This window comes from Passer montanus, unplaced genomic scaffold (assembly GCF_014805655.1).
Source record: "Passer montanus isolate IOZ18808 unplaced genomic scaffold, ASM1480565v1 scaffold72, whole genome shotgun sequence".
NCBI lineage: Eukaryota > Metazoa > Chordata > Aves > Passeriformes > Passeridae > Passer > Passer montanus.
The window spans coordinates 515,896-541,979 of record NW_024372370.1 but is presented as its reverse complement, the minus strand read 5'-3'; the positions used below and the strand labels follow the sequence as shown (position 1 = coordinate 541,979).

The window sequence follows — 26,084 nt, the reverse complement described above, 5'->3', positions numbered from 1 at the left end:
CATACACAACATGAAGAATCCTGCTTAATTGCAAAGTAGTGCACTGACACTCTTCAGTTGAACAAGCAGAGCAACACAGAAAACCATATGCCACAAGAAAGAGTCCATGATTAAAGTCCTAGCCTTGGATGCAGACTCAATTTTTCACTCTCCCATAAACCTCTCAAGATAATTTATTGCTACTAAATGTACAGAGTGGCTGAGAATATTCTAACACCAGACATCAGAAGATCAAAATTTTAAAATGTCTGTGCTGAAACCATAAAAGGACTTAAAAAATAATCCACTGAAAGAAACAGCTGTCTTAAATTAGGCATATCTAAATGGCAATGTCTAAATAATATGTAATTTTTTTTAAATCTCGTTCAAAAAGCAGAATAGAAAATTCAGAGCTAGACTGAGAGCAAGCATAAAATACCCAAGGAGAATTAGACATAAAGCAAGAGATTCATACTCCAAGTGCAAGTCATCAAAAACTAAGCAGTGGGAAATACCATTATCAAGAGACATGAGCTCATATTCCTTGGAGCTTCCGACTCTTAAATCAGCTTGGAACCTGCAGTCCCGACTTCAGTATGTCAAGCAGTGCCACAACTCATCTTTCTAAGCAACCAGAGGCAGGGAAGGGCATGTTGTTTCCCTGAACTCTTGAATTCAAGTATTTTCCCTTCAGGGCTGGTGTTGGCCTCAATGCACTCTATGGACCAAGGACCAGAGTCACAGGCTGGGAATGAGCAGCACCATGCAGCCTGTCTCCCCTGAAGTCCTGCAGGCAGCACTGCCAGACAAGACACTGATGCAGCTGCACAACAACTGGCCATACCCCAAAGACTGACTTTTAGCTCCTGTTCCCTAAGACCATTGCTACAGCTTCCAGGAAATAGTCATATAAAATGGGCTAATTTTCTTTTATCACTGCTGACAGTAGAGCTACAAGTATAAAATAATCAAGTGTAATTGCAAGAAAAATATTTACAAAACTGAAAATAAAAACCCGTAAGAGTGGGTGTTGACATATCATCAAGCTCAATGCATGTTTCAGACCACAAGCCAAGTGCAAAACTTTTCTACCTTTCCTAATCCCTCTTCTAAGCTGATTCACAGCAAGGATAGCCTTGGGGTTAAGGTGCTCAAGCAAAAGCCTGTAGCCACACTGTGAGAAGTCTCTGTAAGGATAGATTTAGTAGTTTCAACAGTTAAAAGGATTTCTTCTTTTACCCTATTCTTACTCTTGACTATTTCATGCATCTGGCAGAGGTTTTACAACATATGCTCAGCAGGTTTTTCTTCTTTTCCTTCTTTAGTAAGGAAAACCCAACCAAATACAAAACATGAACATCTGGGGGCAGAGGGAAAAGAAAACCAACAAACTTGGGTACTTCTAAAAGAAAGAAAAAACCAAAAAACTATCAACCAAAAAAAAAAAAAGAAACTGTGCTGTTTCCATGTGTTGTGGCTCACCACAAAAGCACTGGTGTGAATTTAGATTAACTAGGTTGAAATAGCCCCTTTGAAGTACTTCAGAAAGCATAAAATAATAAATATAAAAATTTTAAAGCTCCCATTTATTTTAAAAAATTTTCACCAAAACCCTACCCAGTTTAAAAGTAGGGCATTGTTTTGGTTTTGATACAGACAACTGGAACTACAATAAAAGGCATATCTGGGAATGCATGCCAGAAGTCAAGGTCACACTGAAGATGCTCAATCTTCAAGAAGAAAAGCTGGGGAAACCACATCATTGACTTGTAAACACAAGAGTATTTGTAAAGGAGCTAGGTCAGGACACCAAGCTTAGTACAATAAATAACTGAGAAGGACTTTTGTCTCTAAGCCCTATTAATGGTAAAATTCATATGAATTCATCTGACATTGCTTGAAGATATGCCTCAAAAATAGATAAAATCCTGTGCAATGTAAAACTTTACTCAGATTATGCACCAGCCCCCTGTGCTACAAGAATGAGCCTAAAAACAAACATGCTTCTTCCTCTGTAAATAATGCCAACACAGAAATTTCTTCCTACAACCATCACTTAGTTATTGCTTCAAAGAACTAAAGACTCCAGAAATGCTGATTCAGAACAAAGCTTATTTTCACTTACCCTTGCCCAAATAAGAGAGTTTACAGAGCCCTCCAGAGTCACTGGAACCTCAGTTTAGCACAAGGTGACAGACTTCAAGAGATCTTATGTCCCTCGGTCACCGTGACTGTCGGTGTCAAGCAGTCACTTCCAGAACAAGGGTGACAAAGGGCACAAGCCATATGCTGTTTGTATTGCAACAGCCTGCTGAAAAAAGGCTCTGTCTATAACTTACATGTGTGAAACTGTTACTCATTTAAATTTCAAATTGGTAGTGCAAAAAATACATACTGTGGCACTTGGTTGAGTATCCACCTTGAGTTTAAATATGGGTTTTCTCTGATTTCCTTGAAGATCCTCCACGCTAACTACAAATACGTGTCTACTCCCAAGAACACTATGTATCTCCAACAGGAGATTACAGGCCTCAATTTCCCTTACATGGGACTCAGACGAATTTCAGTTTTGTCATAATAATTTGGAAATGAGTCCATACTCTTTCTTATTATTGTGGGCACAAATTGATTCATTCCTCCCTCCTAGATTAAAAAAAAAAAAAAAAAAAAAAAAGGAAAAAAAAAAAAAGAGGCCACAATCTAAAATAATCTTAAAATTTATCATTTTACCTTGCATTGCATGTTGTGATACTCTGATATTACTTATTTTCTTTAGCTCCTTATTGACCTTTCTCTCCTTTCCTGATTTCTAAAACACAAATTTGTTTCGAACCATTAGCTTCACTTGCTTTACCTGGGAGCTAACTAATTTTTTATACTCCTAGGTCCAACAGAGCAAGAAAAAGGGAAATGCCTTCTCTAATCCTAGAGAAGGCTCTCATTGTCTTTTAAAACCATTTTCACAGGAGATGCAAATGTAGGTGTTCAAAACATTAATGGCATCCCTTTGAAACAGAAAGCTCAGTTTTTGGGGAGAGACACCATCCCATGTCAGTGTGAAAGCATTATGCTTACAACACTCTCTACAGAAAGGAACATTTTAGGCATAATGACAGTGAGATCTTAAGAGGAAGATTAGATTTCCACTGGGTATTGTAAGCATAAGGCTTCTCTGTGTCTGAAGATAACACGATTTTACCAATTCTTCTAAGTTAGCTTCAGACATATTCCTTATTTGCTACTGAAAAGGCAAATTCTGTCATATCGATATTGTTAATCTTTAGAGTTCAGTCTTTTGTACATGCTCCTTCTAGAACAGATCTCACAGGAAGAAACATCTTTTCATTAGAAGTAGTTAAATTCAAGAAGTGTTATACTTTACAATAGTTATTTTTCTTAATTATTTCTCCAAGCATTTGACCAATAATTACAGAAGACAGCAGACTAAAGAATTCTAAAGACAATGTTGTATCAATGTGGAAAGCACTAACAACAATTTCCCTTATATCTTTACCTAATACAGTTTCACTTTTATACACTTTAGTTCTTTCACAGTTAGAATTCTTGACAACTTTATTAATAATATATATTAAAAAAAATTAGACTGAATTAATTCCCTCGCTTACAGGACCTCTTCTTTACTGCTTAGTGATCTCACTAAGATATATGACCTGGATAAATGACAGGACCCAAGAGGCTTTGGGGCAGAGATCCAAACCTAACCACTGAGAAAGAAAGTGGGAAGGCCAACCAGCCCTGCACACACAGACACTGCAAAGCTCAGTGCTATCCTTTGCTCTAAATGCAAGGCTTAGCTGATTGCATGGATGGATTTACAGCACAGATTTTACTGCTCATGCAGAGATTTATTGAGCTGTAACAAATTACAAGACACCCTGGAAACAGGTTGCTAGTGCTCATCCTGTGAGATTGCTGAACTCCACTGACAGACTGGCTGAGATGAGGGCAGTGCCTCTGGGCTAAATTTTTACAGTAGCTGCCAGGAGACACACACCACAGATTTAACACGTCATGTTACTTGAAACTATGTACACATGCACACACACAAAAAAAAAAACCTGAAAAGTGTAATTCTGGTATAAAGCTGAACATGTCAGCAAATAACAGTTTCAATTCCAAACTCACACCCTTCCAAAACTCCCCCTGCCAATTCTGCAGAAGTGTGAGATTATTTTGATAGCAAGTTATCTGTGACAATAATACAAATATGCTCATTTCCCACAGAGAAAGAAAATAATACATGACTCAATAAATCTGTTTAAAAAAAATTAAAAATCCCACAGTGTACAGATATTAAATGAAAGCAGAGATCCAAACCAATTCTACATAATCCATTTTAAGACTGCATGAAGGAGTTATGTCCATTCATCATACTTGCTGAACCATTGAGGAAGGATGGGAATCTTCCACACAACCCATCATATCTAAACATTGTTTTTTCCATTATCTTTTTTAAAAAATGGGTTTCAAACAGTATTGAGGTAATAAAAACAGTCTAGAATCACTACACACTGCATAAGAACTGAATTCAAAGCAGCAAGTCCTTTCAAAAGACCCATTCAACTCAGATCCTACTTTACTTCTCCATCCCAACAACTGCAAAATTCAACAGAATAGCCTCAGGGGAAAAAATATTAAGTACCAAATCTAGTGAAATTTCTGTTATGAAAAAAATGGTATTTTTCAAATGCAAGCTTGTTTCATGTAATTTCATTAACATGATTTAATATTAATATTATTTCTCTTACTGCTTATATTGTCTCATTAGTGCCACAGTCAAAAAGTACTCAAATTTACTCTATAAAGATATACTTTATGTTTACACAGTTTTGTATTTTTTTCTTTTAGAATTACTTGCCAAGTGTTTGGGAGAAGAATTACAGAAAGGCCACAGTTTGCTGCACACATTTTGTGTGATGACAGTTATTAGATTTTACATGAGAACAGTGGTGCTCCCATATGCCTTATGTTTCCAAAAACAAATCACTGAGGGAATGTATTCCTGCAGCCAAATACTACTTCGGCAGTGGTAGCTGTCCAGTATCTTTCCAATAATGCTGTATTAGCACAGACCATTAAAGGAACTAAAGCTGCAATCCTGGGCTACCTCAATCAGCTGGATCTGGGAATTGGGGATATACCTCGCCCTACTGGAAGATAGACCTCCTGCACTCTTTTATAAAGGATGTTGGGTTTAGAAAAGTGGTTGGACAAAGGGAGTTTTAATGAGCATTGTGTTGAGAAACAGTCAGTACAGACAGGGAAAAGGAACAAGCACTTCTCCCTCTCAGATCTGGCTGAAGAGAGAAATTAACTATTTCACAGGACATCAGAGAAGGGAAGATCTGTGCTTAGTGGTGCAGCATCTCCTCTTCATAAAGAGATTCAATATTATCCATCATAGCTGGGGAAAAAAAGGCAGAGATGTGAGAGTTTGTTCAAGAGAATTATCAGAAGATAACATTTTTCTAAAAATTGCTAATGTATTAAGTGGGACTGAAATGAAAAAGGCTGAAAACATTACACACAGGAGAAATAACAGGGAAGAGAAGAAAGTATCTTTTAAATTACAGGTACAGGTAAACCAAATGGCTCATGGAAGCTGTATTTCACTAGCACAGCTAGCATAATTGTGACAGCCAAGACACATCTGGTTAAAACCAGTTTTTCATACTTTAACATACATCAAATAATGCAGCAGAGGGCGAGACACAATTCTGTCTAAAGGCGCCCAGCTTCCTTCCCAGAGCAAATAAGTCATTGCTACAGAAAAAAAAATATATGATCTCACACCTCAATTCATTCAATGTGTTTTGACAAATTACTGAAAAACTCAAATTCTTCAGCACCACATCTATTAAAGAATATTTATAGACTCCCTCTACATGCAAATACCCTCCTTTTCACAAAAAAAGACATATCTCCAAGAATGACTAATTGGAAAGGGTAATGCAGGCATCCTTATTGGTAATTACAGTTGCAGTAGAGTGCCATCCTCATGGGCTTGCATCTTCTTCCATGGCTCCAGGCATCAAAAAAGACACTGAAACTGAAGAAGGCTACTGTAGAACAATTACCATTTTATGTCAAATCACACTGTATTATCCAGGGGACTGATGACTAACTTTAGTGTGGAAGTAAAAGCTGAAATGAGATGCTGGAAGGTTGAATGGGGGGGTAGGTAGACCTGGATGTGGGATCTCCCCATTAGAACTTGAGGGAAGGCTCTGAGTCTATGTACTGCAGTAAAATGTTATCAAATAAGTTCTAAAATCCCCACGAGGAAAACATCATTACAATTTCTTGGCATATGCTGCTTCTACAGCTTGTTCTTTTACTTATCTAAGGCAACAACTTGTTGACCAATGGCAGACTCTCTAAATTAAAACTAAATCTAAAACTTATCTCAAAGTTTGCTACAATAAATGCAGTCTTTGGTATGTATTTAATTTACCTTTGTGTGTTAGGATGAACAGATGAACAGCACACAGCATTAAACCAAGGATACAAATTTTTTAAAGGAACATTATACTGCTAGTGCAACTTCTTATTCCTCATCTAATTTCTGCTAAGAAGAATTCCCAAGAGAAAAACCAAAACCTTAATGATAAAGATTCAATAAAAAACCCCATATTTTTTGTGTATTAGTGATAACAATTCAAGAGAAGAAGCAGGTCTTTGCAAACAGGCCTCTGAAGAGCTTGAAATTTTATTTTTTCACTATATCAGTTCAAGAAAATATAAGTTTATTGTAAACCAAGTCAAAGGAAATAAAAAATGAACTGAAGGGCAAAAAATTTGCTAGCAAAGTGATGATATAAACGTTGTATGTTTAACAATACAATGAAGCCAGAATCCATGCTGCTTGCTTAGAGACAAGGTAGAAGGATGATAAATGCCTGTACCAAGAGCTGACAGGAACAGCAACTCCTGAAAAAGCAGCCAGCAACTATTCCTGCAGTAGCATCCCCTGACAGAACACACAGGTGGTAAAGCTCTTTCAGGTGATTTTCTATGGAATAGATTCTCCATTCTGTTTCTTGCATCTATCAGCTCCCTGGCTGGCACAAACTGTTAACAGATATGTGTACACAAAGCATTTCAAAGTTTCAGAGTCTCTTTCTTGATTGTTACCTGTCCATTAATGTTTACAGGGATGGTGGGGGAATTTTGTAATTAAGTCTATACAGACTGAAGAAAAGCTCCAAAGGCTGTATACCACCATGAAAAATTTAGCTTTTCAGTTTGTGTTATAGTACATTTCCACAAGTGAAACTGTGGGACACATGAGTCACTTCAGACATTGCATATGGCTGGGCATTTTAACAGCTTTTACAAATAATGCTTTTGACAACCAGTAGAGCTAGTACTTCTAACAAGAATAAAAATAATTTTTAAAAAGCAATAAGATCTCAGCAACTTTTCAAATGTAAAAATTTAAGCTGACAGTGATCTTATAGAAAAGTTGGTAATTTCAGAGACCCACACAGCAATAAAACCATATTGAGAGTAGAAGCACTGATGCATGGGCAAGCAAGGACAGTTCTCAAACTTTGTAGAAAACTATTTTGTACACACACAAATGCATTTCATCTGTGTGAGGACTTGAGCAAAGTAACTGAATACATAACAAATTATATATTTTTTTAATTAGCACTGTTTATTCACCTTAAAGATTTCATTACTGACAAATGGATCTTAAAAGAAAGAAGAAAAAAATTTCCAAATTATTTATATTAGACAAATGATAGAACATGGTGGTTCATTAATTCAAACAAATTCAATTCCTTAATGTAAGAGTATCAATACATCAGACAGATCTTACAAATTTACCAAGCTAACATATGTCTACTTTTGATCCACTATAAGCATTTAGTTAATTTTTTCTTGCTACAGCCTCATCTTGCAAAAATTTATAGCTCTTTAATTTGTACGCTGCAATGTACTCCCAGATCTCAGTGGAACTATTCATGTCATTGAATGTAGAGAATACACATACATCTTTTACAAGAGTGGGGCACAATTCTCAGACCAAGCTCCAGATTCAAGTAATAAGTCAATATTTAAGCAGAGGAAAAGACTGCCAATTGCCTATATCATTCATTCAGTTACCAGAATGTATGCTAGGACAAAAGAAGGAGAAACCCCTCCCTGCTAGCAGAGCATGTAGGCAAACCATCCAAGGGAAGATGTATTCTGAGGAACAATTGACAAGTTTCAAGTCTGTGGAAATTTAAAAAATGAATACGTAAAAGAATGTCTGCTGATTTCAATGTAATTCATACTTTCACCTCAACATGTGAAAACACAGACTTTGTTCTGTTACTATTTTTTCCCCTTTTGTAGTTATAGGCACATTTTTAATTCAATGGAAATGCAATGAAACGTTAAAGGCAAATGTTATGGTAAAAGCAGGGAAATGAGAAGACCTAAATCTTGCAGAAGTAAAATCCTGAGCTAGAAATAAAGAAAAAGGCTTTGATTGTTATTCTATGCCTAAATTCACTTTAATTTGCTTCTGTAACTTAGAAATTAGGCTGGATTACAGTTCTTGATTCAGACACCTGACTTGGGGTTCCTGTATTCCCTTTGTAATCATTCAAGACCTAGCCAGTGTCAGTGTCTTCAATGGGGAGAGAAGGAGAGTCATCTCACTAAGAGCAGCCATCAGTTCTGGCCATCTGAACAGCAGCCTCTGCTCCACTGGGCATATTTACTTCCTGGCTTCTCCACTGGCTCTCACAGGTGCCCAGGCACTTGCATCTGTTGGCATATTCTTGCATGTCTCAGTTTGGACCTGAACCACAGCCCTCATTACTGTCAGTATTTCAGGGGTTTTTCTACACACAGAGAGAAAAAATAAACCCCTCTCAGAGAAAGTTCATCCCCTCCAAAGTAGGTGTAGAACAGTTCAGATATACTCTCCTCCAGGAGTGCCTGCCCTGTTCCCAGCATCACCAGGCAAAGTTTATTGGCTTACTTTGGACCAGACATACTGAAGGAGACTCATCACTCTTTAAAAGCAGATGGTGCTCTCACTTAAAACTTCAGATCAGTGAAATAAATCCTACTACCAGGACTCCCTGGAAAGGCTGGTCCTCAGTGTAAGTTTGCTCATCTAAAATGCCATTTCACCAGAATTCAGGCAAGCCCACAGGGGCTTGATTGAAAGGTAAGATGAGCAGTGGTCATGCAATCTTGGTTTATATTGGTGGCCATCAGGAGCCCATTTGTTCCCAGGGAAACCCACCATTTTTGCCCATGCCACATTTTTGAACATGACTATTTAGTAACTTCACTATAAAATGGATGAACGTCGTTTCCATTTTCTGAAACTTTTGCTTCACCCTCATTGCTATTAAACCCAGCTACTATTTGACTTCAGCAAAACAGCCCCCATTTCTGTTTATTACTATTTAACTTTGTACGTGCTTTCTCCCCTCAGTTTCACTGTACTGCTGGGTTCCCCATCCTGCTCTGGGTCTGTAACTAACATGTTTCAACAAATCTGGCTGCCCATCATTCCACCTTCTTTTATGGGCTTTGACAATAGTCAGTAAGCTACTTTCCCTCTCACTGATTACAGCTGCCCTATTTTCTTTTCCCTACCTCCCTGGATGTACTGTCCATATTACTGACATCACTATGGGGCCATTTTTCCACCTTATGTAAAATCTCCTTCCCCATGCCCTACCCTTTCACTGGTTTTACTGCTGCACAGATATGGCTGGGATTTTTTTATGTCTCACACCCCAAAATAGTGCTTCAGATTATGGACTTAGAAACTAGGAATGACTACTGGATGCAGTCTCCAAGCCACAAAGCTAATAGACCCCGAGGATCAAACTCCTCCAGAACAGATATAAAAAACTGATGGAAGCCAATGGTTTTGCTGCTTAGGCATGGAGGCATGCTGCAGACAAAAGGGGGTGATCTGTCTTCTCTGTCTACATGTCTACAACTAAAATTGTAATTTAATAATAGAATTGTAGAATGGCTTGGGTTAGAAGGGACCTTAAAGATCTTAAAGATCATCTATTTCCAACCCCTTTGCGATGAGCAGGGGCAACTTTCACAAGACCAGTTGCTCAAAGGTGAAGCACCCTGCACTTGGTTTTGTTAAACCCCATGAGATTCCCATGGGCCTACTTCTTGAGCTTGTCCATGTCCCTCTGGAGGACAACCTGTCCTTGAGGCGTGTCAACAGCACCACTTTGCTTGGTGACATCCCCAAATTTGCTGAGGGTGCACTCAATCACTTTGCCTATGTCATTTATGAAGATATTAAGTAACACTGGTCCAAATTCAGACCTCTGATGGTAATTGGGACTCTGAGCCATAGACCACTGCCCTCTGGATACAACTGTCTGACCAATTCCTTATCCAGTCAACAGTCCACCCATCAAATCCATCTCTCTCCAATTTAGAGAAGGATGTTGTGAGGGACTGTGTCAAAGGCTTTACAGAAGTTCAGTAAAATGAATAAATAAATCTGTAGCTCTTCCTTTGTCCACTGATGTAGTCACTCCATCATAGAAGGCCACTAGGTTGGTCAGGTAGGACTTGCCCTTGTGAAGCTGTGCTGGCTGTCTCCAGTCACCTCCCTGTTCTCCATGTGCCTTAGCACAGCATCTAGGAGGGATCTGTTCCAAGATCTTTCCAGGCTGACAGGTTGATAGTTCCCTGGGTCCTCCTTTCTACCCTTTTTTAAGATAGGTATAAATTTTCACTTTTTCCAGTCATCTCAGACTTCATCTGACTGGATGAATTACATCAATCTCTACTTAATATAATGGTTTCTTTTTGCTAGCTTTAGTATAACTGCTTTGATAAAATTGCTTTGATATAGTGCCCTAGTGCCCTATACTACAATATCCTCCTATATACTACTATTAGTTTCAGCTTTTATACTGAGAGGTAAATAATTCTGATGGAGATCTTTTGTCTGATCATTTGTCATGATAAAAATTCATTTTATATAAATATATCTGATTTACCACCTTTAATCCTGCACGGCAAGGTTCCTTAAACAACTGACAGTTTGTGGCTGATTTAACCCAGGCTCCTGTCTCAGAATGAGTGAAGAATGCAAAGGGCTCCTTTCTGCACCTCATGGTTCAACAACAGGGCTTCTCTAACTAACTTTGTCTGAAGCTCCCACTCCTACCCATGACAAAGGGTGGGACAACCTTTTCATGACTTGTCAGCAGATTTTCAGGAAGAAGGTTCGCCACATTTTGGAATGATAAAGTCCTGTTTCCAGTTATTGAAATCTTAGCAGACAAAAGTGCAAGGAGACACTGCTGCACTGTGACTCAAGCTGTGCTGAACATCACATCTCACCATCTGCCTTCATCTCCACATCTGTTCTTGAAAAGAGGGACTTCATAATGAACTATGAATGCATCATAAAACTAGCTGGGTGTAGACAGATCCTGAAGCTAAGCCCTTAGACCTTTATGGCATGTCACTTAAACCAGAGAAAGTCCCCTTCAAAAAGAAAAATGGTTCAAAACAAACAGTATCTGAACATCTTCTGCAGCCATCAGTGCCAGAGGCATATTTCAACAGTCCAAAAGCCTGCACTTCTGGCACAGACAAGAATTTGTGGTGTGACACTCTAAAGAGAGAGGCTTAAACTAAGGAAATATTTGTGGTGTTCCAGAGTTAGAAAGAAGTTTTCAAGTCTTTCAAAGTCTTCACAGTTTATCATCACTTGCTGATTAATGAACTAGCAGTTATATAAATGACCAGCCAGTGAAGTAGATAACTTGGAATATATTTAGTAAAGTAGAAGTTACACCTATCCTCTGTACACAGTTTCTGAAGTTTGAGGTTTGAATTAATAGAAATTTTAGAACTGATCCCCGTAGTCCAAGATTTCACCAGCTGTTCTGTTTGTTCAGATAGGTATTGAATTCTTGACTTTGAACTTAGGTTCTGCCGTACTAGCTTTCAAGTGTTTCAAATGCACATAAAAACCTGAAAAGTAGGAATATCCACCATGTCCACTGCAAGCATCCACAGCAAAGTCAATTACAGCAGTGCAAGTGTATAATTTTCAGAAATACCGGTAGTTATATTCCTTTCCAATACTGAACAAACAAAAAATGCATACTAGTGGTAGAGTTAGAGCACATCCCTGTCTCCTGAAAACTGCTTCCAAGTATGAAAATGAGGGGTTTTTTTTGTTCTTTTCATTCTTATCATTTTACAAATGCAATATCTCTACAACTGCCACAGTCAAAAGGTAGAAAACCCATTTTGCAATAATGCAAAGAGCAGATTCTGCCATTTGAACTCTCATATACAGCTAGAATTTATTTAAAGAAAAAGGACAGACTGATATTATGGATTTACACAAGGCAATTTGTGATGTCTTTAAAGTTCCAGTAGATATAATGTCAACAAAAGTTGAATATTAATGTAGGTTTTTTATTGCATTTTCCAAGAATAATTATAATAAACTTACACTGGCTGTAAAAAAATCATCTTCGTGACTTTTACATGGCACATTAGTGCTGCTTCGTTGGCAGGCAGTAATTTGTTAATCCAAGGTGGTCAAATTATTGTGATTCATGTAACTGTACTCTTTTCATGCAACCACTGTTGAATATCAATTACTTCATACCTGATACTTAAGTTTAGACTTGGGACAAGACATCTCTCCCACATGGAATAAATGTGGCTCAAAATGCCTGGATAACTTGATTTTTCTGATTCCTTTATTTTTTATTTGGGGCAAATCACCATTTCAAGCAATTTTTATGAAACACTGTTTGCAAATGTGAGGTGCTTTGAAACTGACAGTGATAAGTGCCTCTAGCATTCCAAAATTACAGATTAGACAAAGATCTGTCATAAGTCTTCATAAATGTACTCTTCCTTATCTCAACTTAGATAAAAGTGGCAAGTACTAGGACAAACAGGAATTTGTTGGATGCTTTTTACTATATCCTTGAAAAGTCACGGTAAGTGCAACGATTGTCTGCTCTACATGCATTAAGATCACTACTTTTAGCAAATGACAAGAATTTGGAATAGCAAAAGCAGAGCTGAATTCAGGACTTCAAGTCTTACATACTTTAGTAAGACTTTCCACCGATTGAGAGGAACTGACTATTTGGGCTACAAATAGTCCTACTTAATAACAGTATCTCCTCTCTGTGACTTTGCACCAAAGCAGCAGCTCTTACTTTTTAGGCAGCCAGGCAAAGATTCCCTAAGTTACACCAAAAGTTACACTAAGATTCCCTAAGTTACATCAAAACTGCAGTGCTGGCTCAGAAAAGACGCAGTGCTCCTCACGTGCCCACCTCTCCTTGGCACTGCTGGCTTTCCAGGGGCAGAACAAGAGGGCTGGCAGGAGAAGAGAAGAGGAAAGAAAAAGATGGGCACCCTCCATGCACCCCAAGGTGCTGCCTGGGTGTAGCTGGGAAGGACCCCTGGGAGCTCTGATGTACCTCAGTACAAACAGCAGATGCCCCATAACTCCTGATGAACACTAAAACATTTAAACACATAGTCTCTGTAAAACTCCATGTGCTGCTGAGGGCATAGGTTCAGAAGTGACAAGTGTAGAGAACTGAGCCCTAGAGACTGCTCCTGCTGTTCCATTGCTGCTGTCTGTATGGCAGCAGCAATATTGACAGCAATCAGATTGGATCCCTTGCACTGCACTGTGTATGGATACACAAGATGGCAGTTTTCCACCCAGGAAGGTTTTGTGTTCTAAATTTAAATGAGATCTCATTTATAAATAGCTACAGAACAATGTTGTTAAATGCCAGCATCATGATGATTCCAAATTGCATCAATGGAAGCAGAGAAAATTAACAGCTTTGCCTTAATCCTTTGTATGTTATGTTGGGGAACTTGTCAATATGACTCCATTCCCAGCACTTCTATTCCTGTAATTTGAAGTAGTAAAGTCCTCACAAAATAGAATGTCTACAAAGACAAACTATCTAAACCAGAAATGGCAAGAGAATTAAGTTAAAAAGTTCAAAGTTGATGGTACTGCTCATAGCAACTGTTGAGATTGACTATGCTTTTTGAAAATAAACAAGAAAAAAAAAAAACAAAACAAAAAAAAAAACAAAAAAACAAAAAACCAAAAAAACAAAAAAACCCAGAAAGCTAGAAATCACACAAGGCAAAAGTAAGAATTAACTTTCTTATTTTGTAGTGGAAGTCCCCTACAGTTAGATATTGACTCCTTTTCTTTAACAGTTGGATACAGCATGCTAAACAACTTGGTTTCAGTGTGCTGCTCACCAGAAGGTGTTGGTCTCCATTGTATTACTGAAGCTTACGAAGGCATAGTTAAATGCCATGCAAATAACAAACCACAAGGCATTTCACTAGATGGCTGCTCAAAAGTTCATTGCAGGCACCCAGGAAATCTATGAAGACGGCATTCAGAATGGCAGGAGTTACTAAGTGCACCACTAGGAGCAGCATCAACATCCATGCAGGAAAACAACTAAAAAGAAAACAGGTCTGATGTATTACTGCACTACCCTTGTTTCACATGACTCTTATACCAGCAATTTTCCCAGGAATCAGTCCAATTCCATTTTGCTGGACAGAGTTAGAGCGGCTTTAGGGAGAGTAACACAGCAATGAATCAAATTTTCTACAAACTCCCATTATATATTTCTCCCTATCAGAAACCAGGAGGAAATCTGAGATATCTTCAAAAATAACTGCAAAGAGATATCCTCACAGTGATCATACATTAACAAAGAGGAGCAAAATGCTTACTGCGACGCAAATAAAAGTGGAAAAAAGTCACTTTTGTTACCAAAGTAGTGACATGTAGTAGAGATTTGAGGAGATAAAGCATTTCCTTGCAAAGTAACTACATGCATATATTCTGAGAACCTAACTGCTCAGACAGAGAGGTGGACTCTACTTCAGCCTCCATGAGGCAGAACTGCATTATATATTAAAATTATAAATAGACCCACAACCCAATCCAATATACCACGCAGGTTGTAAGCTGCCACAGGCTCAGGCTTGCTGGGAAGGCTCAAGCACAAACACAGGATCAGGTTGTTGCTCACCCAGGAAGCTGCTGTCGTCACTGTCAACAGCATTTCAGAAGGCACCTGGGAAACACTAAGATTTGTATTCTTGTTCCCATAGGTGTTTTTTGTGGGTTTTTTGGGTATTTTTTTTGTTTTGTTTGATTTTTGGTAGTTTTTGTTGTTCTTGTTGTTGTTGTTGTTGGGGTAGTGGTGTTTTTTTTTCTTTTTTTCTTAATTTAGTTTACTACAAATAGTATGTACGAGAGAGGAATATGTAACAGTTTATTTCTAGCCACTAACAGTAAAAATTCTTATTTCTAAAGCATTCTGGTGAAAGCAAGTAAAGGTAAATATCAGAGCACAAAGAAAAAATATAATATATAGGAAGGTTGAAATCAAAGCCAAAGGAAAAAATATGCTAGAGAGATGCAGAGCTATAATGACCTCACATTCAAAGGAAGAGGACTTCTGATAATGGAGAACAGGAGTGATACTTAAAAAAAGGGGGTTTAATATTATCACCCATACCGCTAAATTTATTGGTGTTAACAAAATGGTATAAATGTGAATATGAAATAAGAGACCCTAGAATGGAGAAAAAAGATGAGAGGAGAGAGCCAGGCTAACTAAATAAGGCAAACTTTAATAAAAGGGAAATACTGTGGGTGGGGTTCAGAGAAATTAATTCTACAGTTTGGATTAATTAAGTGTGCTACTTGAAGCAGGTGACCTTTCCAGGTGTCTGGTTGGGGCACCATCCACCTGTCCAGCCTAAAAAAATAAAACCACAGCTAAACTGTTGGTTAAGAGCTGTACACATTGTGAACATAGTCTGCAAGGCTTTAGGTATTTTGGGGTTTTCTGATGTTAAGCCTTAACCACTGTGGAATCAAACATTCCTTCCTGAAAATACTAAGTTGCTTTTTTTGGTTTTTTTTAGTTTCTTGTCCTGGGCTTCTGCTTACTCAGATATTATACATAATTATCTAAAGAAACTGTAGAATGAGGGCAATAGCTGGATCCCTTGAAATGGAATTAAATAAAATTAAATATTTATTGCAGTATGGGATGAGTGTGCATGGTATGAGAAAATACCAAGGGCAAACAAACCCTGTCAGAGTTTCTATCTGTAATCAGAATTTATTCTTACATCTCCAATTAAGTACACTCAAGTAGTTCTTTGAAGTTCTCTTTTGTTTTTAAGGTGAACCCCTAGGAATTTGTGGGTATCACATAAAAGCCCTGATGGACCAATAACCTTTGCAGTCGATGTGAGGAAATACTGAGGCTGTTCACCAATGCAACAGAAGAAGCAAACTAACTAAAAAATGAAACCAAGCAAAATCAAAAGAGAAAGTGTGAAGTTTAACGTTATTAAAAAGAAATAAAATCAAATGAGCTGTTTGAAGAGTTCAAATTATAGTGCTTCTATTACGCCAATAATGGCAGCATACTCAATGAAGAGAAGTACATTTAATGCATGTACAGCAGAATATTTTATAAAGTGGTAGCATATATTCTTGCTGTAAGAGAATATTCTAACAGTAAAATAAAACAATTTTTTTTGAGAATCATTGGCTACCACAACCTGGAAACATATACCCTTGTTTTCCATAAGGAAAGATTATGCAAATGCTATCTAAAATTCACACACTTCTGATAATGACTGCCAGTAATCTGCCTTTTTTACAACTCTTTTTTTCATTTGTTTGTTTGTTTGTAGGAATAATCTGGAAAATTGTAATAGCAAGGTTCAGTTTTCAGGAAAAAGTCCCTGCTGGCACCCTTTGAATCATTAGTTTTTTAGGCAGAAGCATAATGAAAGGATACCTTTGTTTTCAGAATGTTATCCAAAATTACACAGGACTACAGGGTTCAAAGGAATCTAGGTTTGACTTCTCAGTGTCAATACTCATTTGTGGATCATGTTTAAAATGCATGGGTTGGAGACAGAATGAAACAGATTTCAGACGTGTTGCTAGACATATGTGACTATGCATATGATAAATCCCCCCCAAAATTCAAAGCCACCTTCAAATAAAAGTCATGAATGCAAACCATGCAACCCACACGTGAATCTCTTCCCACAAAAAGACAGAAAAAAATAAAAAAGTAATAAAAACTCTCCTAGCTCTTGTGACATCTTTGTGCCCATTTGTAAGGCTCGTTTTAACTTCATAATATTAACCTCCATAAGGAAACCTCAGAAGGAAAAAGCATTCTGTCTTGAGCAGCAGAGATATAAATGCAAGAAGCACAGGGAATTCAAAAGAAATGAGCTATGTTAATCTTCCCTGTCTCTAGCCTTTCTCTTTTCTCCCCAAAGAAAGGAGGAGATTCTAGGTTAATAGCTTCTCCATTGGCAGTACTACATCATTCCTGACCTAAGAACTTTAAATGTCCACTTCACATATAGCCAGTATTAAACAGTTAAGGAGTAAACCATACTAATTTCCATGCTAATATGTGCAAATTTTTAATTATCATTTTAATTAACAATATCTTCCATTTTCTAATATATTTTTTATTTTAAATCTGTGGCTGGTTAAGATGACCAAGTCATCTGATTTGTAGCAATTTACCTATTACTTTGGAATTCCCAAATCAAATTGTGTTACCTGGTGAACCTTAACCACCATAAATCAGAAAGCTCTGGTAAACTGAGACACGCATCGCAGTTTCTTCCACCCACAAACACGAGATTCCTGGGTGTCCTACAGAGCAAACCAGCAAGGAATAATCTCTGGTGAGTTATGCCTAATACTTCAGTTGAAAGTGAGAAAAGGGTATGGAAAAGCCTCAGGCTTCCAGAATTGCACATTCATAAATTTAAAAAAAAAGAAAAAAATATATATATAGGAAAAAAAGAAGAGAGATAAAATCAGTTTGTCTGACCAAAGCATGCGTAAAATACAAAGCAAATTCAGCGTATATGCCTTGTCAAAACTGGCAGCAAGAGAACACAAAACACTGTCTTAACAATTTTAGGTCTATTAGGAACAGCTGAAAACCAGAACATTACAGAGGATATTTGCTAAGAGTAAGCCAAAGATTAACGTGATGACAAACAATAGAAAAACTGAAACTGCTTCCATACATGGGAAATTCACTAATTCCATAGGTTTGCTCAATCTTGATAAAACTGAATGGGGAACTGCACACAGACAGGATAAAAAACATGATGACATTTACTTTTGTGTAGCGATGCTTATAAGCAGGCACCCTGTAGAGCTGGTTATAGGACTAACAATCAATAGACAGGCCCCCTCCAAGTTCACTAAAGTAAAGCCTCACAACAGAACTTAAAGTAAACCCAACTTTTTTCTTCTTACTTCAGAGCCATTTTACTTGTAGTTTCCATCCCAAGCTCCTCCCTGCTAAAGAAAGAATTAATGAAACTTCATAATAGTTTTAATGTCTTGACAGATATGTTAATATTCAAAAGCTTTAAATGAGGAATGCAATCACAGTTCTCATGGAGCAGCTAAAAGAGCCTACAAATGACTTGAGTTCCACTTAATTTTTACTGCAAGTGGACAGTGTCCAGCACAGGAAATCCTGGTTACTGCTGCTGACCACGACTATTTCCACTGCAGAATGCAGTGCTATGGACTCTTGGGGTCTTAAAGGATTAGTGGAACTAAATTATTTGAGATATGAGTAGGTTGGAAAGTTCCTACAAAACTAAGGCCACCTTACAAAACAACATTTCACCAATACATAATATAGCTGTGTACACATATATATGAGAAGTGAATTGTGCTAAAAGACCAACTTGATTAGACCACATAAAGAGTGTTTTCCTGTGAAACAGAATTATATAAAGAGCAATATGAAGGTAAAATTGGTAAAATAGACACCACAATGAGCACCGTACAGAAGATTTCACCTACCATGTGAGATTTCAGTTGCAATTTGTTTCTTCTTTAATCGTCTCCTCCCTGAGGCTTTGTGCATATTGAAACACATGAATGTAAAGCCCAAAAACGCCTAGTACAACACAAATGCTAGCAATTATCTGTTTCTTTCAATTATGTTCAGTAAAAGAAGTAAAAAATCAGTCCTGTTCTTTTTCATCCACTCTGCACTAGATGAGTCCTGCAAACACCAACAGGTCTCTTTTTTCACGTAACAGGTTGGTAGAGAATGTGGAGAACTCAACAACCACCGCTATAAGAGCAAGAATGTGGGAGCCTGAGCGGAGCAGAAATAGAAATTGTATCACTGTCACACACAGTGAACAAGAACACTCAAATACCAAGTTGGTAAAAAGGTCATAACCCATGCCATGTATGCCAAAGCAGGACTGTGAAGGACTTTTCAAACCCAGCAGTGGGTACAGCCATGGCCTTTGAAGGAGAGAGACTACCATGGCTTCTGTGCTATATGAACAGGCAGTACATTTGTATCATCATGCCTAGACATGTGAGGCTTTTAAGAGTCTTTTAAGTAAAGTTGTATAAGTTGCTGAGAGTCTTGGGAGGAGTGGATTGTTTATGGGAAGGGAGGAGTTAACAGGGAGTGTGGCCTGGGCTAGAGGAATGCTGGGCAGCTAGTGAGAGCAATGTGAAGATAAGAGCAGGGCATTAGGGCAGGAAAAAAAATGCTGTAGGGATCACACTGGGGAATACAAGGCTGGGGGGGTGTACCTTTGCTGCAGAAGGGCTAAAACCTGCTCCTGCTAGGAGAGGATGGTGAGGGTGGGAGGAAAGACCAAAGAAAGACGTTTCAGGTATCACACAATGTGAGAGGAAAAGAGAAAACTGAGTTGGCTAAGGTAACTGTTACAAGTGGTGCTGGATAAAACAGAGTGGAGAGGAGAAGGTGAGGATCACAACTCTCACAGGTAGATAACACTTAGAAGCTTACACAGAAATGACAGGTAAAATGTGTAGAGCAGTACAAATCAGAGGACAGCTAGTAGGGTCTTGATGCATGGCACAGAGGGGTTTGGAATGATCCCTGTCCACCTGGTACTCCTTGTGGAAAAAAATCACCCCCAGCTGACCAATGCAGATCAAAATCACCTGCCTGAAACAGCCTGTGCAGCCACAAAATGGTTCATGTGCAACCCACACGAAATACCAGCCACGGCGAATTAACTGTGCATACATCCAGAGATGAGATGTGTTAAAGCAGCTGGAAATGGTACCTGCAGGGCTTTTTTTGAAAGAACAAAAGCCATATGGGTCCACAGTCACATGTTAAATGCAACTATTGTCTATGATCATTAGATGGGTGCCAGAGGGAGATTCAGTCCAGTTAGGGTGAGCTAACATTGAAAAAAGCAGCGCTGGAGGATTCACTCTTCTCTTGCATGTGGTTATGGGTCCTTTGAACCCTGCTAACACAGTCTGGATTCAGAAGGGCAGGTTGGCAGAGCTGGGAATACTCTCCAGAAGGGAACAGACCCCAAGGAACCAATAAAAAGGAGAAGGCAAACATGTACAAAAGTAAAATCAAAGAGATCTCAAGAGTCAAGCATTGAAACCAAGAGCAGGTGATCTCCAGCAACACGAAAGCAACACTTACAGCTCCACTATCTGATGAATATTTAGACTTTAAGACTGGACAAAATCACTTGCTCAACCCTTTGGGAGACAGCAGATTCAGGTATAATTAGCTAGGAGATACTTATAGCACCAATCCTACTGTAGATGTAAGAAGTGGTTCTAGCTTGTTGAGAGAGTTTGCTGCTGTTACTGATGTCTTGAAACACACTGGGTGCCTGACACAACACAGCTTGACAAGTCTTTGGGTAGGGGTGATGGTATTGTGTGCAGCAAGACAGAAGAAAACTGACAGTTTAAGTAATGATCTCTGGCTGAGAAAATTATCTTAGTCTGCATCTCAGTAATAATTGTTTGTGCGGGGGTAATGCAGCAACAGAAAGCCCTGCAGCAATCTTGGTTACACAGTGGTGAGTGGCAGTGAAAGCACCAGCTGAAACACCCCAGGGATGAGTGGCAAGAGAAGTTGGCACACATATGCTCAAGATAAGTTTCTGTGGAAGGATTAATACATTAAGGTTCTGGTCCAAAACCACAGAAATCACATCAATGTCCAAGTGAGGCTAAGAAAGGGTTGTGACCCACTATTATTAGCCCAGTGGTTATGGAGTACTAGTTCAATGACCCAGCTTATGTAATTAACCAGTGTATCAAAGAGTGATGAAAGGATCTGGAGTCTGGTTTTCAGGACCGTAAACACTGCCACTCCACAACAGCACCTTGTGCTCTTAGACTGCCAAAACCCATGGCCATGGAATTACAAGGACAAAAGCAGCTTTCAGTCATGGATGTATAAATCAATATTTTCTTGATTGGTCTGTTATCGGGGGTGGGTTTGTTTTTTTTCCTTTTCCATAGAAAGTAGGGCTGGTATAAGTTTGTTTCTATATGTCAAGGGAAACAATATGACTTCATGTAAATTCCTTGAGTTTTACAAGAATATTCCAGTATGCCAAGACATTCACACCACCTGAATGAGTGAAAAATTAATACATGAGTGAAGGAAAAGCAAAATACTATAGATGCGGTAGTAAATGTCCATTTGTTTTGTTAAAAAATTTTACATTTCTTAGAAATAAGAATGTTCACGTATCATTCATACACACAAAATTATGTGTTAGGGTAGTAAGGAAATAAAGAACATTCTACACTGCCCATAACTCCTGCAACTGCTAAAGTAGTTTAGTGTATAATTTATAGGAGGAATAAAAACCCTTAACATCATTAGAAATCTACCGATTTCAATATCTGAAATATCTCTCAAAATTACTCTTCTGTGTTTAAGAGCAGGAAGAAAATTTTATACAGTAAATTCTTTAAAAGTAATTTCCTCAAAGTACATACACCATGAAAAAGAAATCAGTCTTTCCATATCTTTTTTCAGTATAAAAATCATCAGCCTTGGATGACTTTTTATTACTCGATTTTGCAACCAGCGAACATAGTGTACAGGAGTTAGTTATTGAAAATAACAATTTGGCTTTTTGTAAAGCAATTGACACTGCAGTTATCTGAATGTCTGCTTGATAGGAACTGCTTGCAAGCTACCTGGTTTCCTCTTTTCCAGGACTGATTCTTGTGGAGTTACAACCCAAACTTCATCTCAATGGTAAAATTAGACTGGAATATTTTAGGAATTGCAATGTTAGTGTAACTGAACAGCTTAAAAAATCAGCACCTGTAATTTAACATTTGAAGTTACTAAGAGTTTTTAAAATAGCACAGAACAAAAGCCAGCTTAAAAGAAGAAAGATAGTAGTAATATTAGAGTGACAGTTGAACTTAAATTGCTGGTTTACTCCTGTATTTTCATTAAAATTGATAATCTTTCTCAAAGGCTCTGTAAATTGCTGGACCACAGAAGGTACAAGGACAGCTGTGAAAAGAGCCTGCCTGTGTGAAGGTGATCCTGTGTTGAACAAACAGTAACCAACCAGCTGGCAACTGCAGCTTCTCTTTTGGGCTGACCTCACCCATTATTTACTGCTCTTTTCCTGATGACTTTGACACACTTCTTTAAGAGAGTGATATAGAGCCAGGAATACAGGGCTGCAGTGAGATGGCATCATAATATCCCCGCGGCTCTGCCATGGAAGACATTTACCCTGTGTGGGCTGGGGAAAAGAGGAGAGACACGAGTGTTCATGCTGGGGCTCAGGGCACTTGCAGGTAGCCGAACACTGGGCTGCAAGCAGAGTCTTTGCCCTCAGCACAAGGTCCTGAGCCCAGGTCCTCACAGGCTGTGGGAAGCTTCCTGAAGGCACTCGTGGTGCCCTGGGCTCGCTTCAGTGCCCCTCTCTGGGGGACACAGTGAAACAGCAGGATGACAGACAACTAGCTAAAAAGCTGCTACTTATTCAAAAATCCACATAAGTATTTAGGGTAAACTTTAGTGAACAAGGTTTTTCCCTTTATGCCATTTTTCTTTCTCTGCTAAGCTGAAAGACAAGGGTGTCTCTGCTAAGAAATTAAGGCAGCTGGGCATGGCTGGGGAAGAGAGAAGTCAATCTCTGCACTTCCCTGCATCAGCAGGTAAGAGGGCTTTCAAATGTCAGTATTATCATCCTTAATGACAGCAGCCTCTTTGAAAGGCTCTTTGACAGCAGCTCGATGGGAGGATTCTTTCCTATTCATCCAACACTTTACAGTACCATGCTTTGTGAAAGCTGTAAATACTTTTCAGTTGCAAAATATTTTTTTCTGTGGTTTTCCAAACCATAGACAGAGGAAAATTAATAAGATGGACCTATTAAATTCTCCACATTGAACAAGAAAAAATGATCTTACAATGTAAAGGCCACTGGTAATTTCAACAGTTGATCTGTGATCAGGTACAGAATGTTGGGTGTGTGTTTCTTCACTCCTCATGTAACTGGAATAGCAATGGCATAGCGACTGCACTTTAATGCTGTCTTGGTGATGAATGAAATGAAAATAATTGCCAGCAAAATCTGCATCTTCTATTCTAGGGACACCTTGTTTCTTCAGTTGTTTTAAAACTCAATTTTTAAATGCATTAAGTTTAATATAATCTGTAAAACAGCACTTCCAAGAGCATAGTTTGTACTGGAAAAGAAAGCAGCCTGATCTTTTCCAAATACATTAAACTATGGAAGATTATAGCAAGTATAGCAAACAGGAGCCTAGACAATCTGTCTGCTCAATAAATAACCTTGAAGACTACCATCCATAAATTTTCAAACTCTTCCATCCCATACAAAATACTGCTTTAATGTACTGAAGGAGAAAAAATGGTTTAAATGAACTTTCATTAAAATCTTAATTAGTGAAAATGCATTTAATTTTCATTAATTTTCTCTGTTAACTATTATGATTTTTTAATTTAATTATATTTAATTATTTTCTATTGTTTCATATGTTCTCCTGATTAATTCACTTTGTGATGTAAAATCTTAATTAGTGAAAATGCATTTAATTTTCATTAATTTTCTCTGTTAACTATTATGAATTTCTTTCTTTAATTATATTTAATTATTTTCAATTGTTTCGTATGTTCTACTGATTAATTCACTTTGTGGTGCTTATAGGCTTAAGTGCAGCCTTCACCACAGGACCATTTCTGGTCCTGCTATCAGCTGTGAATCCCATTCTCAAATGTATCACCAACTAGCAGTGTAAGGGCAGCTTGACTCCTGATATCTTTATTCACAGAGTAGAACACATTTGATAAATTCAAGATACTTCCACTTAGTCTCTGATCTTGAACCTTCACATTGTGTGTGTACACAGTGCAGGCTTTTATGCCAGACAATGATAAATATGTTCAACAGCCTCCTTTTTTACTAAGGTTCAAGTCCTACATCAGCAGCAGAAGTATAAAGTCCAGTGTAATGTCATGACAAAATCCATTATTTAACCTTAGGATTTCATATACTGCACCACGTGAGCTTTACCATTGCAGTCTATAAGGTAATAATAGTCATTTCAGTGAAATTGCAGCCTTGCAAAGCTCTGCCACAAACACTGTCTTCTTCACTGTAACACAAGATTTACAAGGCAATATATAGAACTGAAACATTTTAAAACCTGATGAGGATGTTTGAGGCAACAGAGCACTTTACAATAGTTAATGGTAGCAGATGGATGACAAAAATGAATCATGATAATATGAGTTTTCTGTAGAGGTGTGGGCAAAAGAGATGTTAAGTCTTTTTTTTCTTAATGCTCAAACCGATATTTTTTCTCAGTGTCTTCTTTAACCCAGATCTCTTTCCAGTAAAAATTCTCTTTGCTGTTGCTACTCTCTGCACAGGAGGGCAGATGCTGCTCCCTTACTCCCAGTCAGCTTGCCACTAAGCAGGTTGGGTTTCTTGTGGGGTTGCAGGTCCCCACATGCACACAGGTTGCCCAGCACTGGTGCAACAGCTTATGGTGTTGACCCAAACCATGTGCCATGTTTTTGTGTCCTTTCCTGCTCTCACAGCCTGAATATTTAAGAGGAGAAAGGAAAACACTGACCTGGTCCACCCAGGAGCCAAGGAACCTAGTGGTGTCACAAGCCACCTCACCACCATCTCCCTTCCCTTCTCTTGCAGATGCTTTATCTTATCAAAGGTCTGCTCTCCTTGTTCAGTAATATACTCTACAAGTTAATACCCACAAGCCACCCTTACATCAGCAATGAAAGGAAACACTTTAACAATGAATACATGGCTGATCCAAATTGTCACATTCTCCTTAAGGACAGCAGGTTTTGTACCTTGTTGTTTGGCTTGGTTTGGTTTTGGGGATTTTTTGTTGTTGTTGTTGTTGTTTCCTTTTGTTTTCTTGTTTTTTGTTTTTGGGTATTTTGCTTTTTTTTTGTTTGCATTGTTTTGCCTCTGGAAACAATGCCCATATTTTGTATTCCTCATGTCTGATGTGAAGTAGCAGTAACTTGATATGAAGGACATTTTGAAATATTCTGCCTTTCTGAATATGAATGTAGGAATCTGCAGAAACTGTGAATGAACATTTACAACAAACTGTGAGCCTCCTACTGATGCACTCAGATACAAAACAGGAGGCGAGAGAGGGAAGGAAAAGAGATGAATTTGTTTTCCTAGCAAACATCTGTCTTCTTTAACAGAAGAAACTAAAAAGAAAACAGTGTGTGATGAGGCCAAAAGCTGCATTAATTACACTATTTTTAGATGCTACAAGCACAATTTTGATAAACACTCTAAACTGTGAAAAAAATGTACTGTCAATGCAATTAAGTCTTTTTCATGGTGCAGCATCATCAATGCATGTGCCTGCTGAGAATATATTGTAGGCTGTGCAATGCAGTTTCCCTTTGATTAATGATTCAAGGCAATCAGTAGGGACCATACCAACTCCTGGGGGATGCCACAGCAAGCAAGCACAATGTCATCATTTAATTTCTTCTCTTGACCTACATTACAAAGTGAAGATTCAGTCACTATTAAGGGCCAAATTCTAGACATGGTTACAGAAAAGCAACTCCCACAGGGTTAAGGCTAACACGTACAGAGCTTAGGAGAAAAATTTGTGCTGGAGACTAATTCTTGGATATTTGGAG

The 26,084-nt window shown here is 38.2% G+C and overlaps 1 protein-coding gene across 6 annotated transcripts in view; it reads right to left on the bottom strand.

Annotated features, from left to right (window-relative positions):
• Window positions 1–26,084, bottom strand: part of FGF14 (fibroblast growth factor 14) — a 383,227-nt gene that overhangs the window by 199,059 nt on the left and 158,084 nt on the right. For 3 of the 6 annotated variants that reach the window (XM_039730471.1, XM_039730470.1, XM_039730473.1), the window contains exon 1: window positions 18,926–19,178. The exons of the other annotated variants lie outside the window; for them this stretch is intronic. In XM_039730471.1, coding sequence (XP_039586405.1) covers window positions 18,926–18,928 — 3 coding nt within the window. In that variant the 5' untranslated portion in view covers window positions 18,929–19,178. Of the gene's footprint in view, window positions 1–18,925; window positions 19,179–26,084 lie in introns of those variants that run through there. 6 annotated transcript variants of the gene reach the window in all.